Raw genomic sequence first — 19,158 nt, 5'->3', positions numbered from 1 at the left:
ACTAATACACTGAGAAATTTATAATAGAAAGTATTTATACAACTAGGTACATGATACAGTCTAGAAAGGACAACAGAACAAATGTAAGAAAAAAAACTAGTACAAAACAGATGATTCACGCTTATCCATCGCCTCACAGTACTTCATACATTCTTTACACAGATCCATCCAACTACTTGCAAATAAATCACATTCCGGTGCTGATGCGAGGAGCGCGTTGATATACTGTAGAGCGCGGACAAGTGGTGATTTGCCATGAGACATAGTGCGCGTTTTAGGCACAGCTAATAGGTGAGGACTTCGCGGTCGTAAATTATATAAATTATATAAATATTGGACCACGCCCGCTTGACCAGCTTTACGTAAGTGTAATAACAGTTTTGATATAAGCTCTTATCGCTCTGACCTTTAATTTCTTGGGATTCGTAGTCAACTAGGAACCCTTATATTTTTTTTAACTTATCTGTCTGTCCGTGGCTTAGCTTAGTTAGCGTTAGTACTAGTGAGAACTTGCATTAGCCATAGGTATGCAATGCATAGTCAGTCACGCAGACCAAAGTGGTAAAATATGTGAATACTAGAAATTTTTGTTTGACCACTATGTCACTTTCGATTTAAAAATTTCTATGTAGGCCCTACATCATGAGTAGGCTTAGGACTTTTAGGTGCTTACCGTGGTTCTAGAACCCATGGAGTCGTCATTATGTTTAAACAAAATTTTTGAAGTCAGTCTAAAAATAAAACGTTATAGGTATTACATGTCATGAATGTTGTTACATCATTATTCGTCGCATTATAATTGAGTTCAGGACATAAAAAAATATTGTTAGTCAAATGATGCCATGGATCTATTAAACAAGTTAAAATAGCTATTAAGGCGCTTCGCGCAGTTTTTGGCCAAAAACTGTTACTTTTTAGAGCTTATAACTTCTAAATGAGTCAACAAAAAATTATGAAAAAAATATATATGCATCTTCACTCTATGCACAACAATTGTAACATTTGACTTTCTTCCTGCAATTTGTAGTTTCACCGAAAAAAAAAAATAACACGACAGGCCGTTTTGCGGCTAACTTTGCTTATAACTACTAAACGGCTTCATTATCATTATCATCATGTCAGCCGATAGACATCCACTGCTGGACATAGGCCTCCCCCAAGGCTCGCCACTCCGACCGATCCTGTGCCGCTCGCAACCACCGAATTCCCGCGACCTTCACCAGGTCGTCGCTCCATCTCGTTGGAGGCCTACCGGCAGTTCGTCTTTCGGTACGCGGACGCCACTCCAGAACCTTCCGGCCCCACCGGCCTAAACGGCTTAATCGATTAAAATTATTTTTAAACTAACAAAAATGTTTTAACAGGTTCTACAAATGCAACATAGCTTTTGTTAATCAAAAAATATTTTCTTTAGAAATCGAACGTTTTTACACATTTCATGCGTATGCAGCCTGAAAATGGCGTGGCCGGCAGTCATGTGCCAGCTTTGAGACGAGGAGGCTGTGTCGCTCGTCGCTCCGTGCCTTCCTTGCACTATGTTCTCTTATGCACAAGCAAAGTGCTATAATATCGGAGTTATTGTGGCCAAAGAATAAATAACTGCAGAGCGCTGATTTGGTTGCGACGCGGATTAGCGAGCGCAACACGGTATTTTGCGGTCTATTACAATGAATGTAATGATAATATCTGTATATATTATACTATAATATACGTATGTTTGAGAAAACTTCATTTGAAATAAATAAATAAATGTTTTCTAACCGACATATTATAATGTCATTCAAGTTTTACGTTTTGAATAATGTTCCATTCCATCTCGAAACAAGAAATAATTAATTTAACATAAGCTACCTATTACCTATTACGTTGTATGTATGTATAGTACCTGTTAAAAAAAAAGGTGTTTGTAGTTTAAAAACAATTTTAATCGATTAAGAACCAGCAAAACGGCCTATCGTATTTTTATTTACGGAAAACTTACTATTAAGCTCGTCACAGACGGAGCGATAATCTGTCGCGCGTGTAAAGCGCCACGTCGAGCTAAAACAAAGAGGCACGGCCATACCATCCTTATCTCAAAGCCACTCAGGCCATTTTCAACGTCCTGTAATTTTGTGTTGGCTAAAGCTAGAACCCTGAATTTAGTGACACATACTAAGTTACTTCATAATCAGTGATCGTGGAGCGATCGTCCTTAAATCACAAAAAAGTTTTTTGATCAATATAGATTATATTTTCGTTTAACCTAGATAATAAATATAATTTAGGTTTGTAAAATTTGTTTATGTCCTCTACTCTCTAAGAATACGTTTATTAACGATATCTTATATTTATACCTTTAAACGAGCAATTCTTGTATAATATATTTCGGGGATCTCGGAAACGGCTCTAACAATTTCGATGAAATTTGCTAGGTTTTATCTCTGGGAAAATGCGCATTTTTGAGTTTTTATATGTTTCCCGAGCAAAACTCGGTCTCCAAGATATTAACAACATAAATCGTGTTAGACTTTGACTGACTTCGAAAAAAATATTTGAACATGGGTAAGCAAAAGTCCCAAGCCTAATCCTAAGGTTGAAGGAATGTAGGGTCTTTGTGTACAAAAATATGAGTCTTTTACATGTACTCGTATATTATGGAAGTCCAATAAATGTCACCCCCTAACTCCTGGCTGTAACTTTTAAAAGGTTGATCAATAAACAATTTAAAAAAATAAGTAGGACTTTCAATTAAAACTATTTTTAACCTGATCGATGAATCCGCTACTGTGTTTTCGGTAAAAAAACTAATGTTAACTAAAGGTTTAGTTAACATTAGTTTAAAAAAGTTAAGATAAGATAAGATAAAATTTATTTCATTGAAAAATATCCAAAAATACAATCAATCGTAATACGCTTAAATAGTTACTTAAATACTATAAATGTACAAAATGCCTGCTAATTTGTGTGCATAATATGCTCAAATTTAGATTGCTATGAGATTTTTTCCAGGCGCTATTCTTACTCTAGCTGCGGTTACTAAGTCCACGCAGACGAAGTCGCGGGCAAAAGCTAGTATGTAATAACGTTCATTTGGATTTGATCTGGTTTGATTTTGTTCGATATTTTACAGTTAGTATTTTGTGTTTCCCTCGGTGGCAAAATTAGTTACCCTCGTGCCTTGAAACCCTCGCAACGCTCAAAATTCCAATTTTTTTCTCTTGCACTTGGAATTTTTCGCTTGCTCGGGTATCAATATTAGCACGAGCGGTTAAACAACAACTTTGCTCCCTTGCAAAACAAATACCTATTCTCGTTAATTTCAGACGTAGATAAGTGTGTTTCATGAGTTCTAGTTAAACAAAGAAATATTCCAGCGGATTCTATATTTATACAACAGTAAATACACCTATTTAGTTAAGAACATTAAACTTACAATTGAGGCAACTGCTTTCGGGCGTAATCGGATCTCGCAATACTTAAAACGATTTACTTAACAATGTATTTTGTAAATTTATATGAGTAATACGAATTGAAGAATAATATAAACGTACATTTTCTTTATTGATTTCGTACATGCCCGTAGCGTAGCCGAACCTTGGCAAAACGTTACGCCGAGAGTAGGCCTTCCAATCGGTATTCCAATATACCTACCAGTCCTCTGGGTTCCCCCAATATTTTCCAGGACTCCCGCTTGTTACGGGATTATGAGTGCAGGATCTCTCGGGATTTGCGGGACTGCTTGTAAGCTTAAAATATTCTTATATTTATTTACTTTTTCGTCTTTCTGTATGTCGTTTTTGCTATTATGAATTTAGTGATAATTAAATAAGTACCTAATACCTACAAATGGGGTTGACCGGTCGAAACAATTAGCAGATGGCGCCAGCATAGCTTGCCCTGTCAGTCCCTAGAATTGTGTCAAATTTTTGTTTTTTTAATGCCCTGGATGCCAGCCCTTTAAGCCAAATCTCATAGAAAAAGGGGCAGGCTATGATGGCGCCATCTCTGCAAACCTTTGACAGTTGCCAACCCCATTGACAATTTCAACGCAATGGGTCATTATCATAATCCTGATAATACTTTTAAAAAGGTACTAGGTTTACCACTTCATACTTATTAATTGACTTCTTCTTTTTCAACATATTGACATTAGTCATTTTATTTTATTTTTTACGTATTTTGGATGGGTACTGTCTTCAACCTACCAATAGAGGCTTGGCGAAACAGGCTTTAGGTTACTTTTCGCTCATGTCGTCGCAAATATGGACATATTTGGTATCAGCGCATTCAGTGTGATGTCCTGAACACAAATATATGAGATGACAAACGCGAAAGTGGTGGGGGTAGTTGCTGTGACGTCAAAAAGCCGGCAGTACAAAGTTTTTTAATATTTTTTTAACATACCATGTGGGGTATCACATGAAAGGGCTTTGTGAGTAGATCACAAATATATAACATACCGCCTGTACAATGGGCTGTGCTCTGAAGAATTGTTTGACATGATGCCAACGGCCGCTTTCTATCACCGCACCGCTCGCCATCGGCAGGGCGTTCATCCTCACACTCTAGCACCTAAATGGTCGCGTACTGTGCGGTTTAAGAGGAATTTCCTCCCGCGGACGTTTCGGCTGTGGAATGAGCTCCCTGCCGAGGTTTTCCCGAGGGACTACAGTATGGGGTTCTCCAAAAAAGGAGTGTACAGGTTTTTAAAGGGTCGGCAACGCGCATGTAATATCTCTGGTGTTGCAGGCGTCCATAGGCTACGGTGACTGCTTACCATCAGGCGGGCCGTATGCTTGTTTGCCACCGCCGTGGTGTAAAAAAAACATACAAAGTCAAACCAAATCATATCTAAATGAACGTTATTAAACATTTTTCATTCAAAATTATCAATTAAAACTCAATTCTACCAGCCAACATAAGGAAACAACTCAAAATTTGCATCAGATTACTTTGCCCCACACTTGGATAAAATGCAACTTTTTCATCAGTATTTGATCAATCAAGAGAGCCTTTACCAGATAAATATGAATAAGTCTCGAGAATTAAATACAGATACCGCAAAGGAGGAGGAGGATTAAATAAAATTATAGGACAATTTTACAAACATTGACCTAGTCCCACAGGAAGCTCTGCAAGGCTCTTACAAGCCTTGGTACTAGACGACAATATATATATATATATATATATGTGTGTAGTAGTTATATATAAATACTTATATACATAGAAAACGTCCATAAAAATAAAATTAAAAAGTGTGAAGGTATCCAAAATACATTTTGACAGGTTTAAACCTAACAACGGATAACGAAAGACGATAACCTAAAAATTATTTTGAACCGTCTTCAATGAATATCAGGACCTAAGGACCTTTAATTCAATCCCCGATTCTCCAGACAGTTGATGTTATATCCTACTAGCTTTTGCCCGCGACTTCGTCTGCGTGGACTTAGTAACAGTAGCTAAAGCTAAGTGTAGCGCCTGGAAAAATTCTCATAGCAAACATTCAATTTGAGCATATTATGCACACAAATTAGCAGGCACTTCATTAATTATCTCAATTCCACCCCGCTTTTTACTTTCTTAAGGGACGATTTTCGGGATAAAAACTATCTTATGTCCTTCTCAGGGACTCAACCTATCTCTATGCCAAATTTCATCTAAATCGATTCAGCGGTTTAAGCGTGAAGAGGGAACACACACACACAGAGACGGACAGACAGACAGAAAGACTTTCGCATTTATAATATTAGTATGGATTACTTACGGGTTAAAGCTTAGCAGTAAAAGGGCTTAGGGGTTATTTTTTATTTAGTTATTAGCTAACTAGCCCTAGCCTCTACGTGCTACGAGAGAAATTGAGTTACCACAATACATTAACACCCTGCAGCTTGCACGTAAAGTTATGGAATGCTGTTATTCTGTCTCGCAAGTCAAGTTTGGAAGTGCGAGAATCAAGCGTGTTGCGATAGACTACTTATAAGAGAGCAACAATCATATTTGTAAGGTATTTTGGGATAAGTGAGGATAATTTAGTTATAAAACTAAGCGTTATTTTCGATTGAAAGCCCTCCCACGCCATCTTCTCGGCTTCCATATCACACTTAGTCCCATACATTTTAAATGACGGGTTGTTCGTAAAAGTTAAATATTTAAATAGGTAGGTACATAGATAGCCTTTTCACGAGTTAGCCTGATAACCGCATTTTCCCCCTGGTCGTATATTTCCAAAATAAGTGTTATTCCCGCGTTTTTGTTTTTACTGTACATAATATTGATTTAATACTTGTTTTATAAATGCTGAACTTGGATGTACATACCCCAAAATACCTTACTGATTTTTATTCTTTGACATTTTTAATATTATTCCCCATGTGAGGCTGTGACCGGCTACGTATATACCCCTTTTTTAAAAAAAACTGCCCTAGAGGTAAAATCGGCTAACCCTTTTAAAACAAGTGTCAATGTACCTATGTATCTATACATTTGCGCCCGACTGATTAAAATAGAGGCATCCGAACTCTTTAAAGCTCTTAAGTATTGATTAGTTATTGATATTTTGGACCCGGGTATGTCCTTAAACTACGTCCGGACCCGGGGGTATGTCCTTAAACTTCGTCCAAAAGAGAGGTATGGGCACTGTGAATGACCTTTCGCTTTGTGTGGTAGGGCACAGGACAGCGGATGTCATTCCAGATCTAGAGCAGAGCCCAACTGGGGAAGTACCTCCACCTTACAGAAAACCGCAGCCAAATAACACTAGACCCTACTCATAGTGTTGTGTTCCTGCCGGTGAGTAAGGTTGCCAGAGCTCAACGAGGGAGAGGAGTGTTAGGGTCGGCAACGCGCATGTAACTCCTTTGGAGTTGCAGGCGTACATAGGCTACGGAGACTGCTTAACATCAGGCGGGCCGTATGCTTGTTTGCCACCGACGTAGTATATATATATATATATTTTTTTTTCGCAACGCCTACTTTCGTACCATTATATAAGTACAAATAAGATGTATGATGATGTCAAGATCGAAATGAAAGTAAAGTGACATCAATGTTTAAGTTCGAATTGGCTTCCAGCTGTGGTTGAGCAACAGGTGGAATTAAAGAGAGTGCTTTAATATGGGTGAGGTGAATGGCTATGGCTACTGCAGAGAGGTGCAATCTGATGTTACTATGTGATAAAACTAAAGAAAAATACCGGCTGATACTATAATTATTCTTATTCCTGCCTGGTGTATCAGTTAAGTACTCATATTTTCTACAGCTTCTACGGGCACTTTGACAAACACTAGACTTATATTGACCGGGATATAGACCGTGATTACCTCTAACCGTCTCTATTCTAGTGAAACTAACCGTGACTCATTCAAAACTCTAACTTTGACAAACATATTATGTACATAGGTATACTTGGCAAATCACTATAGAAAAGTGTGATTTTCATCCGAAAAAATGTATGAATCGGGTCGGGAACAAAAAATCCAGATATCGCAATAACCGCAAAAGTAACCGTACCTAATATCGTCGCTGAAGGTTATAATACAACAACGAACGTGCAAACATCCTTATTGGACGACGACAAAATGTTGAACACTTATGATACGGAATAGGTCAAAAATAACTTTCATTCATAAAATACTGCGTGGGACGTAATATGTTGTATGAATTGGAGTACCTATTCGATACTTGTGCGGATAACATATATTTTATGCTTTCAAGCTATTCAGACTTTGAAGGGACAAGGGCTTCTTTTCGATTTCGTTTGGCGATAATATCATGACCGCAATAAAATTTGCTTCTATTCCAAATATAGAGTAAATCCTATACTGCTTTAACCGATGGGGCCATGTAATTTGACATATGAAATAAGAGTCATACTCGGGCAGCAATATAAAGATTGTCTCTTCTGTACCGGAGTATTAATAATAATACTACTATATTTTACTTTTAATATCAATCATAACTCCAGGGCCGATACGGCCACGGTGACTGCTTTCAACTCCGTTGCTGTCGTTGGTGTGCTCGCAAGTGGCTGACGTAACCGATTTTGTTTGTATATTAAGTTCGCGAACATTGCGCACTTTTACAAACAAAATCGCGAGCACACCATTCATATAATTATATTGTATTGCCGCTGGTGGTCTGGCTTTTATTTCGTCACGCTTGGCATCCAGCTCCAAGCGCCGTTGGCATTCAAATTCTGTGATCTTAGTATTTATCGCAGCCCGCCATTCTGTAAGTACGAGTGGCTGCCTGCTGCTCCCACCGCGAGGGCTTTATGCGGCACTTTTTCATGTGCCGCTTAAGCACATCTTTGTACCTGAGGAATTGGCCGCCCTGTTTCCGCTTGTTGCGCTTGCTTGTTTGCGCTTGTACTTTTATACACATATTGTAAAAACCCTAACCTAAGAAGGAAAGTAAATAAAGATAATAATACTTCTAATTTTTGGTGGTAACTTAAAACCTGCCCAGGCGTGCCTTAAAACTAGGGCAATCCAATTCACCATATGGTAAAATAAACAATCTTGCAACAGGTATTATATCATTTCTGGTATCTGACATCTGACATTATCGATTCGGTTTTCTGTCAAGTGAATTTAAGTGGGTAAAAAAATAAGATTCAAAGGCCTAACTTAAAAAAACAAATCAATAATATTCGGCCTGGGCAAATTAGTAATTTATGGCAAGCCCGAATAAGCCTTTAATCGCACTAAGCGCTCATTTTAAACTACATTGAGATATGTATTGAGCAGACATGTTGGCATACATAACGAATATTAACTAACATGAAAATGTTTCAAAGGTGAAAGGTAAATATGATAGGTAAATACAAAAACAACTGAATGGGGTTGGCCGGTCGAAATAATTCGCAGATGGCGCCAGCATAGCTTGCCCTGTCAATCCCTAGAATTGTGTCAAATTTTTGTTTTTTTAATGCCCTGGATGCCAGTCCTTTAAGCCAAAGGGGCAAGCTATGATGGCGCCATCTCTGCAAACCTTTGACAGTTGCCAACCCCATTGAAGTATTACTGTTTACGTCTTGCAAAGATACATATAACTCCGTAATAGATGAATACAGTCTAAGGAAAAAACGTGAAATGAAACGTGAAATCAAGAATTTGATTCTCGATCAGATGGCGCCACTACCTTTGGCCTACTCTCGTATAGATGGCGTTGACGGTTTCGTTTCTTATTTAACAATTTTAAAGCATATCAGTGAAAGAACATGGGTCAAAATAATATAAACGTAATTATTGCAAATATTGCAAATAAAAAAAACATTTTTCCATATATAAATACATTATTTGATATTTTTATTTTTAGTTTTAATCGTGTGTCGATAGATGGCAGTGAATTTACTGTGCCTACAAAACTTACTATGACAGTACCGCTCTATCCTATTATATCCTCTTTGACGTCTTGACAATATCACAACTGAACCTACAATACAGAGATCTTTCCACCACGTTACGAGTGCCAGGATTCACGGCCTGTCTATTGAGATCTCACTTCGATTACATGTGTTTACTTGAAAACCCACCTCGCGTAATAGCGGACAGGAATGCCAACATAGCGCAACGATCTCAAATTGTGTGGGGTTCCCCCTCCTTCGGGGGAAAGCATGGTAATCTGACAATTCAAGGTAAGCGTCAGACCCATGCCGCCTTAATTAACTGAGATCACAACTGATATAACTTCTGATCAAAGCCTATCAACCGCCACCCTAATCCTAAGTTTTAATTACTTTGATGAAATATTTGCGCCATTAGCCTACTATTAGCCTAAGATAGTTTAGAGAAATTGGTAAAAAGACTAAATCATAACATGTGACTGTCCGTCCGCATTAAACGCAAAAAAGTGCTGACGCTAATATTTACATAACCTTTCAGAACAAAAACAGGTACACATTTTTCTCCTTAATATTTTGAGAACAAAAACTGCTAAGAGAAATTATTTCGACAAGCCTAAATGCGATGCAGTGACATGAATCATGAATGCAACTTCATCGCATTTAGACTTGTCGGAGAAACTTTGCTTAGCAGTTTTTGTTCTCAAAATATTAAGGAGCAAAATTGTGTCTCTGTTTTTGTTCTGAAAGGTTATGTAAAGATTAGCGTCAGCACTTTTTTGCGGGGAACAAACATTCTCAAGCACTATATACAATGCTAGTGAAGCATATTGCTAACGATAGTCGCACTTACTTATGGGTCATACACATTTTATAATATGCTTAACTCGTTTGCGTCTTTCCTGTAGACATCGCAAAGTTGAGGGAATCTAAACTTGAGACACAAATAAGAAAAACGGGTGATATATCGTGACTACTTTTAAAAAACTCGTATCTTGTTCTATAGTAGTGGACCCGGTAATGGGCGTGGAACCGGTTATGGGTCATAAAACTACAAATCTTGTAAAATAAGTATCTTAAACTAGTTTATAAACACTGGTAATATTTGACCATAAACAAGAGTCATAGAGCTGCTTAAGTTTAACTTTTTATGAAATTCGGTTATTATTTAAGGAATTGGCGCCAACCCAAAAGTTGTCGTGTCACTGAAAAAAGTAACGAGTGAGAATTCTTAACAACTTTGCTAAGAGAGGTGAGTTCATATATTTAATTTTAATTAATTATTAGTTGGTGTAAACTAGAATGTGTTTTGTTAATTGCATTCACCATGAGATAAGGTATACAACACACTATTTTCTGACTCCAGAGATGTAAAAAAATAGTAGTATTTTGCCCAATCCCATCATAGGAGCTGTAAAACTACATGCCTCCTATGATGGGACAATTTACATAATGATGCTTCCCATGCCGTCATTTCATGTTTAAACAATAAAATGTAGTATTGAAATTTGTCAGGAGGTATGCTCGGACTTCAGATAAAATTAATATAGTTTTTACAAACTATTATTAACTTGCCCTATTAGTTATAGACCGCGAGCCAGACGCAAATTTCGTCAGTCATCGCCTCCCGGGCGAAAACTCGTATAGTAGAAGTGCTAGTTTCGAAAATGATGACCATTTTGGAATCCAAGATGGCGGACATGCACTATGTCATAAAAGTCGTCATGGATGTCGTTTTATAGGTTTAAGGGAGTGTAGATTTCAAAAATTATGTCCATTTTGGAATCCAAGATGGCGGACATGCACTATGTCATAAAAGTCGTCATGGATGTCGTTTTATAGGTTTAAAGGAGTGCAGATTTCAAAAATTATGACCATTTTGGAATCCAAGATGGCGGACATGCACTATGTCATGAAAGTCGTCATGGATGTCGTTTTATGGGTTTTAGGGAGTGCTAGTTTCGAAAATGATGGCCATTTTGGAATCCAAGATGGCGGACATGCACTATGTCATAAAAGTCGTCATGGATGTCGTTTTATAGGTTTAAGGGAGTGTAGATTTCAAAAATTATGTCCATTTTGGAATCCAAGATGGCGAACATGCACTATGTCATAAAAGTCGTCATGGATGTCGTTTTATAGGTTTAAGGGAGTGCAGATTTCAAAAATTATGACCATTTTGGAATCCAAGATGGCGGACATGCACTATGTCATAAAAGTCGTCATGGATGTCGTTTTATGGGTTTTAGGGAGTGCTAGTTTCGAAAATGATGGCCATTTTGGAATCCAAGATGGCGGACATGCACTATGTCATAAAAGTCGTCATGGATGTCGTTTTATAGGTTTAAGGGAGTGTAGATTTCAAAAATTATGTCCATTTTGGAATCCAAGATGGCGGACATGCACTATGTCATAAAAGTCGTCATGGATGTCGTTTTATAGGTTTAAAGGAGTGCAGATTTCAAAAATTATGACCATTTTGGAATCCAAGATGGCGGACATGCACTATGTCATAAAAGTCGTCATGGATGTCGTTTTATGGGTTTTAGGGAGTGCTAGTTTCGAAAATGATGACCATTTTGGAATCCAAGATGGCGGACATGCACTATGTCATAAAAGTCGTCATGGATGTCGTTATATGGGTTTTAGGGAGTGCAATAAGCGGCCAGTACTGTAAAGTGGATACGCCTATTGGGGAAGATGTGGTAGATATTTAAACATAGAGGATTGATCTTCAATGTATTATTTTTTTCTCACAGGTTAGCTAATTGACAAATCATCTATACAGAATGACTGCCTCTTCAGGAATGGCGATCACGCACCCCCGTTCCATTTGACAGGGCGATACGATTCTAAATTCAAAACGTGTCTGTCACCAGTTACTGATAAAAAAGGCTGTAAAGGTTACAAAACCTTTACAGTACCTATCAAAAGAAGCTATGTGTATGTAAAAAACGGATTAAGCAATATCAGACCAATTTGTCGCGGGGCCCTCTATGACATTTGGTCGAGCACCGTTCACCCATCTCGCACCGTTAAGAAGTTGCTATACAAAATAAGTGGTAATTTTTTCCATCTTGGATTTTTTCAAAAAAATTTTTTTATAGCAATCCATGGGACCCCGAGTTTCCGTGACCAACATTTAGCGCGCTAGGACAAACTTGAAAATCGGGCGCCATTTAGAATCAGCCATTTTGAAATAAAAATGGCGGCGTCAGAAACTGCCAGGGTCCCTCTATGACATTTGGTCGAGCAAGCCCCACCTAATTTTGACCGTATGGCTGAGCCGTCGTAAATTTGCCATCTTGGATTCCAAAATGGTCATTGTAATGTCCTGTATTTACCACAGTAAATCATACGATGTAATGTATTTCCAACGGCTCGTCAACCCAAACATCACGTGATACGACTGCTCTGCTCGCGGTCTATCATCGACTAACACCTAACTGTCAGTGACGTCACTATGACGTAAGTGCTCGAGACGCCAATTAGTCATCATTTTCGAAATCGACACTCCCCAAAACCCATATAACGACATCCATGACGACTTATGACATAGTGCATGTCCGCCATCTTGGATTTCAAAATGGACATAATTTTTGAAATCTACACTCCCTTAAACCTATAAAACGACATCCATGACGACTTTTATGACATAGTGCATGTCCGCCATCTTGGATTCCAAAATGGCCATTATTTTCGAAACTAGCACTCCCTAAAACCCATAAAACGACATCCATGACGACTTTTATGACATAGTGCATGTCCGCCATCTTGGATTCCAAAATGGTCATAATTTTTGAAATCTGCACTCCCTTAAACCTATAAAACGACATCCATGACGACTTTTATGTCATAGTGCATGTCCGCCATCTTGGATTCTAAAATGGTCATAATTTTTGAAATCTGCACTCCCTTAAACCTATAAAACGACATCCATGACGACTTTTATGACATAGTGCATGTCCGCCATCTTGGATTCCAAAATGGTCATCATTTTCGAAACTAGCACTCCCTAAAACCCATAAAACGACATCCATGACGACTTTTATGACATAGTGCATGTCCGCCATCTTGGATTCCAAAATGGTCATCATTTTTGAAATCTGCACTCCCTTAAACCTATAAAACGACATCCATGACGACTTTTATGACATAGTGCATGTGCGCCATCTTGGATTCCAAAATGGTCATCATTTTCGAAACTAGCACTCCCTAAAACCCATAAAACGACATCCATGACGACTTTTATGACATAGTGCATGTCCGCCATCTTGGATTCCAAGATGGTTATCAGTTTCGAAATCCAGTCCCTAAAACCTATAAAACAACCATGATCATAATTATTCCTAAAATTAATCGAGACAAAATTATTCGATGTACATACGAGTTTTCGCTCGGGAGGCGATTGGTCATGGAAATCCGTTCCTGGCTCCCGGTCTATTAGTGTGGGTCAAATTTTGGAAGCTGAATTTGCCAAATCTTATTTCCTATTCCAATATTTTATACTCATAGGGATGCCCATTATAGGGGCACCATTACTGGATCCACGCCCATTACCGGGGTACCATTACTGGAGCTTTGCCGACCATGACTGGAGAAAAAACACATAGTTTTAATTTGTTAATTATGTGCAAACTAATTGCTGAATTTTTGATACAACACGCCTGAAACATAAAAGACGGATGGGACATTCAACTTCTAACACGCAAGGCGGTAACATTTTACATGTATCAGGGAAATATCACAAATACTCCAAATTTCCTCTTACAAGTCCCATGACTGGTGCCGTTACTATATCAATCAAAAGAAAAATGTGGTAACTATGTATGGGATGCATACAGAGTTACTGCGTCTTAACTAGTGAGTAGCAGTGCGAGATAAAAGATTTTTTCAAAGTATAGTGACGTATATGCACCAGAGTCGTTAACTTTATTATATTATTTACAGAAGTGACCTTTTTCTAAAATGTGTTTGACCCTTATCTATACAAGTGAACCTTGCGAACCCCCAATTCCCCATGACTCATCTACCACAAAAAAATCTTAATCAACAAAAAAAATCTCTATAATCGTCGACCACGCTCAAAATATTTCACGAGAATCGGTTGAGAAATGCGACCTGTGGAGAGTGTAGAGGAAAACAGCCAGATATACGAAAGCAATTTTACCCAAGCTGAAACGGAGACGCTTCACGCTCGCTTGCTGGCTTAATTAATAAATACTATTTTTTTATACCACGACGGTGGCAAACAAGCATACGGCCCGCCTGATGGTAAGCAGTCACCGTAGCCTATGGACGCCTGCAACACCAGAGATTTTACATGCGCGTTGCCGACCCTTTAAAAACCTAACAATTTAAATTTAAGCAAGTAACAGAGTATTTAAGATAAAGGACCCCCTATTCCTAGTAGATCAACACATAATTATTTACCCATACCTTCTGTGCGTGCATTTTACTTATACCTTCTCAGTGAGATACCTATTCAAGTTCGTTCTTAGTGGCCAAATATTCAATTATTAGAGCTTCCGTATTTATGCATGTTATATTATACATATATTTTAAATGTTGTATATGACATATACAACATTTAAAATAGGAGGATAATAGGATTCACTGTGTTGACGGCGAAAGAGATAATAAGGGTCTCCCGTTCGTCAACACAGTCCATTCCATCCTCTTTGATGTAAATAACCGTGTGTCCATGTATAGGTAAATAAGTAAATCCGTTACCCTAATTCTTATCTCCTCTTTGCCCTGGCAATGGTTCCTGAACCGTCACTTTATAATCTTATTTGATATTGAACAATGAGATACCTATTCTATGAAAAATGTCATATACTCGTAGTAGCAGCAGTAGCTTTATTTGTAGTAAGCACCGTAATAGTTTACCTATTTAATGTTGGAATCCAGTAAATTACTTGATATATTTGTGAAACTACTCCACGAGTACCTAGTGCCGCTGTCTATGACGTCTAGAAAATATGTCGATACGATATTACCCAGACACTTGGAAGCCCTATTAATCGGTTCTATTACGCCTACATCTACACCAATAGTGTGAAATTTTGTCCGCATATAGTTTTTACTGCATTAATGTGGTAATTTAACTTAGTGTTGTTGTATTGTTTTAGTATGGGTGCGTAGTAACGAGGGGAAAAGATGCAGTTGTTAGTTTCTTTATATACGCGTGCCTTGACTCGTATTGTCATTAAAGGTTAGATTTGACTTGATTTGACTAATCTGTGCGTCATCGTAAATGACACGAACTATATGATGATGTATTATCATTTTGTATGGCATCAATTTTATGGTAGAATGCAATAACCGAAACTTTGTACGGATCCCTCGGCACGCGAGTCAGACACTTGACCAATTTGAAATTAGCGGTATTTGGTCTTGACTTTCTAACGTCGAGTAATACTTTACATGCTTGTCTAAATATAAATTATAAGCATTAATGTAATGTCTTATCTTATCTGCAACAGCTATGAGTTGCATATCTGCAATAATACGCCTCCGAGTTAGGTAATTAAGTATTTCAATTAAGTTTGCATGAGCTCCAGATTGACAAATTCATTAGCAGTGCGGTTAGACGAAATCCACGGGGCGCGTCGCGTCGTCCAACACGTTGACATACTTTAATGAAAAAGTGACGGTTTATTAAAAATACAAATTATATAAGCTATTCCACTCATAGAGGTTTCGGAGACGGCTGCTTCCAGTTACAGAGGTAAAAATAAGAAATTTTCGAAAAAATGGATTCCGCTTATAGAGGTCCCAAAATTCCACTTATAGAGGTAATTCATTGCCAAGGGACTGGAACCGAGAACTTGGGTCTACTTAAAGAGGTTTTCCACTAACCCAGGTTCCACTTATCCAGTTTCCACTGTATATTTAAGGACGGGCCTTACGGGCACTAAGAATGGTGCTAGTTCAGCGGTTTCACTCACGAATTCGAGCCAATCATGCAGTCTAACGCAACTAGTTGCGACCAATCGCGCGCGTGATGCTAACTCATCAACCAATCGCGTTGTGGCGTTAGACTGCACGATTGGCTCGAATTCATGTGCGTGACACCGCTGTACTGGCCGCATTCTTATTGCCCGTAAGGCCCGTCCTTAGAAATATGTCAGTGGTCCAATAACAATAATATCTGGCTGCGAGCGCCTCAACCCTGGCTTACTACTGTTTAACTTGTTTATTTTAATGGATATAAGCAAAGATAGATATAACTCCGTAATAGATAGATACAGTCTAAGGAAGAAACGTGCCTCGAAAATCAAGAAAATTTGCTACTAGTTTTGGCCTACAGTCGAATAGATGGCGTTGACGGTTTCGTTTGTTATTTAACAATTTTAACGCATATCAGTGAAAGAACATGGGTCAAAATCATAAAAATAATTAATGCAAATAAAAAAAATCATTTATCTATATTTAAATACATTCTATCGTATTTTTATAAATCTTCATTTTTAGTTTTAAAGTGTGTCGACAGATGGCAGTGAATTTACTGGGGTTACAAAATTTACTATGACAGTACCGCTCTAGTATAAGTTACTTTATGATATAAGTAAATGAATGTATAGTTTCCCATTTATCTTTTTATTTAACCGGATCGTATTTTCCGAATAGGGTCATATAGTTAGCACCTAACTACGATTATATATACTATATATAGGTATATTACCTACTGTAGTAGGTAGGTATGTAAACTTAGGTAGTTATGAAGTAAAAAAAATACAATACTATATTTAAGCTAGCATTCAGTTTCATTTATGCTATTAGTTTAGTTTAAGAGTTTGCTTTAAACTGTTCATAGTTGTAGAACATTAAGGGCTTGTTTCACAATGTCCAACTAAAGTGCTGATTAAGCTAGTACTTGTCACTTATCTGACGAATAAAGTCATCTTTGGCGTTTCGCAATCTTCGAATAAGCTTAACTGGTAGATAAATACCTTTACAACTGAAGATAAAGTTTTATCTGGCAGTTAATTTATTTGTTAATTAGCTATCAAATACTTTACTTGGTCATTGTGAAACAGGCCCTAAAGTAACGATACATTTAATAAACAATGGGCCTGCATTAAATGTGTCGGTAAATGCACCAGGGCACACACCGTGTGTAAATTCAGCATGACATACCTATATATATAGTGACGGCAAGAAAGGCTAAATATACACATCCTTATTTGTAAGGTAGATAACCAAGGAGTGTTACCGATATATTTGGCAAGTTTGGCCGTCACCACCTATTTGATGCTGCTGTACCTACCAGTAGACATAGCACATGATTGGCGCGACAATATCTCGCCGCGAGATAGACTACCCGTATTTTACTAACTGTATGAATTAAAGGGGGAAGGGTAGTCTATGTCGCGGCGAGATATGTATACTCGCGCGAATCATGTGCTAGCCCGGCTGAAATCGGAAAGGGTACGCTATTTTAATAAGTCTGTATACTGTAAGTAGGTATGGTATTTAGTTGTCATAAATTATTAAGTTATTTATGAAATAATGCACCTATTCACTTAATAACAATTGTAACAACTTAGAGTAATATATTTAAGTTAATTCCGATCTCTGTGTTGTATATATACTTATATGTTATATATATACTTAGCAACAACGTCCACCAGGAACAAGTATGAAACCTTTTCTATAGCGCATTGAAATGGGTTGGTCGGGACTTAGGATTTAGAAGCTCTGTTGTAAATACTTACAGACATTTTAAAATCCCTATCATTTGTATCTATATATGACTGGTAGTCTTAGGTTTAGGATGTTATTATTTACTAAAGGTTTACACACTACACAGTCTAATTTTGCTCCAGTTATTTGAGAAAGACGCAGTTTTTAAAGATTAAGAGCTAGTGGTAGCAAAGTTGGGTGATATTACTCACCTTCCCATCACTTTTTCTGTAGGCGTCGTGAACGCGCCATACGAGCCCCGGGCCCGCGTTACTGCTCTCCTTGCCGATCTCGAAGTACTGCATGATCGGGTTGCTCTCCAGCTGCGGTGGGTTCTGGGTGCTCACGCTCTTCAGTTTGGATATGATGCCCGCCATGCCGGAGCCGAGGCGTCGGGACAACGGTTCGGTGCGTGAGGATTCCGGCTCTTTGGCTTGTTCACCTGTAAAAGTATATACTAATGCAAATTTTTCCAAAGTGATGGTAAGCTTACAGTATTTTTTTAAACAAACTTTGTAGCTCATATCCCATGGTGGGGCAATTTTTTTTTGTTTAATTGTAGGAGTTTACAGGTATACTATAGAAGTGAGATCCCGGGGGAGTGGGGCAAAGGGCTCCACTGTTTATCGCGTATAAACTTTTTTTATTTCACTCTTTTTTATCTCAAATATAATAAAATACCTTTATTACGGCGCGATTCGAGAAATGAATTAGAGATTCACTAGATATGAAATAGTAAAGATATGTGACGTTTCACGGCAAAAGGTAGCTTATGGCGGCTGGCGCTTACGTCGCTTATTGCGGCGCTATGCGACGTAAGCGACATCAAATATTAATTGGAGCGGCGTTAATAATAGCGTAGCGCCAACCGCCATAAGGTACCTTTACCCGCATAACAATTTAATTCAAAAGCGTTGGTACTAAACGTCATCCGCAACAAACTTCGTCCAATTTACATCAGTGATAATTCGCTACAGGTCTCGTCAAAAATGTACCTACAAAATAAAATCCGCAGCAAGCTTTGTCCAAAAACCGAACACTAGGTATCTACGCCTTCACGTTCTACGTACTTCACGTACTATACCTATAGGTACCTCCATTCACCATTTACCAAATTGTTTTCTTTTCACTATTGTATT

General features: G+C 38.0%; 1 protein-coding gene across 1 annotated transcript in view; it reads right to left on the bottom strand.

Moving 5' to 3' along the window:
- LOC134754191 (SCY1-like protein 2) overlaps window positions 1–19,158 on the bottom strand; it is a 129,783-nt gene that overhangs the window by 73,318 nt on the left and 37,307 nt on the right. Inside the window, exon 2 of the mRNA XM_063690328.1 lies at window positions 18,232–18,461. Coding sequence (XP_063546398.1) covers window positions 18,232–18,396 — 165 coding nt within the window. The 5' untranslated portion in view covers window positions 18,397–18,461. The remainder of the gene's footprint in view (window positions 1–18,231; window positions 18,462–19,158) is intronic.

Source organism: Cydia strobilella, chromosome Z (genome assembly GCF_947568885.1).
Source record: "Cydia strobilella chromosome Z, ilCydStro3.1, whole genome shotgun sequence".
In the NCBI taxonomy this organism is placed as follows: Eukaryota; Metazoa; Arthropoda; class Insecta; order Lepidoptera; family Tortricidae; genus Cydia; species Cydia strobilella.
Note: the sequence above shows the minus strand (reverse complement) of the source record. Positions and strands in the feature narration are given on the sequence as shown.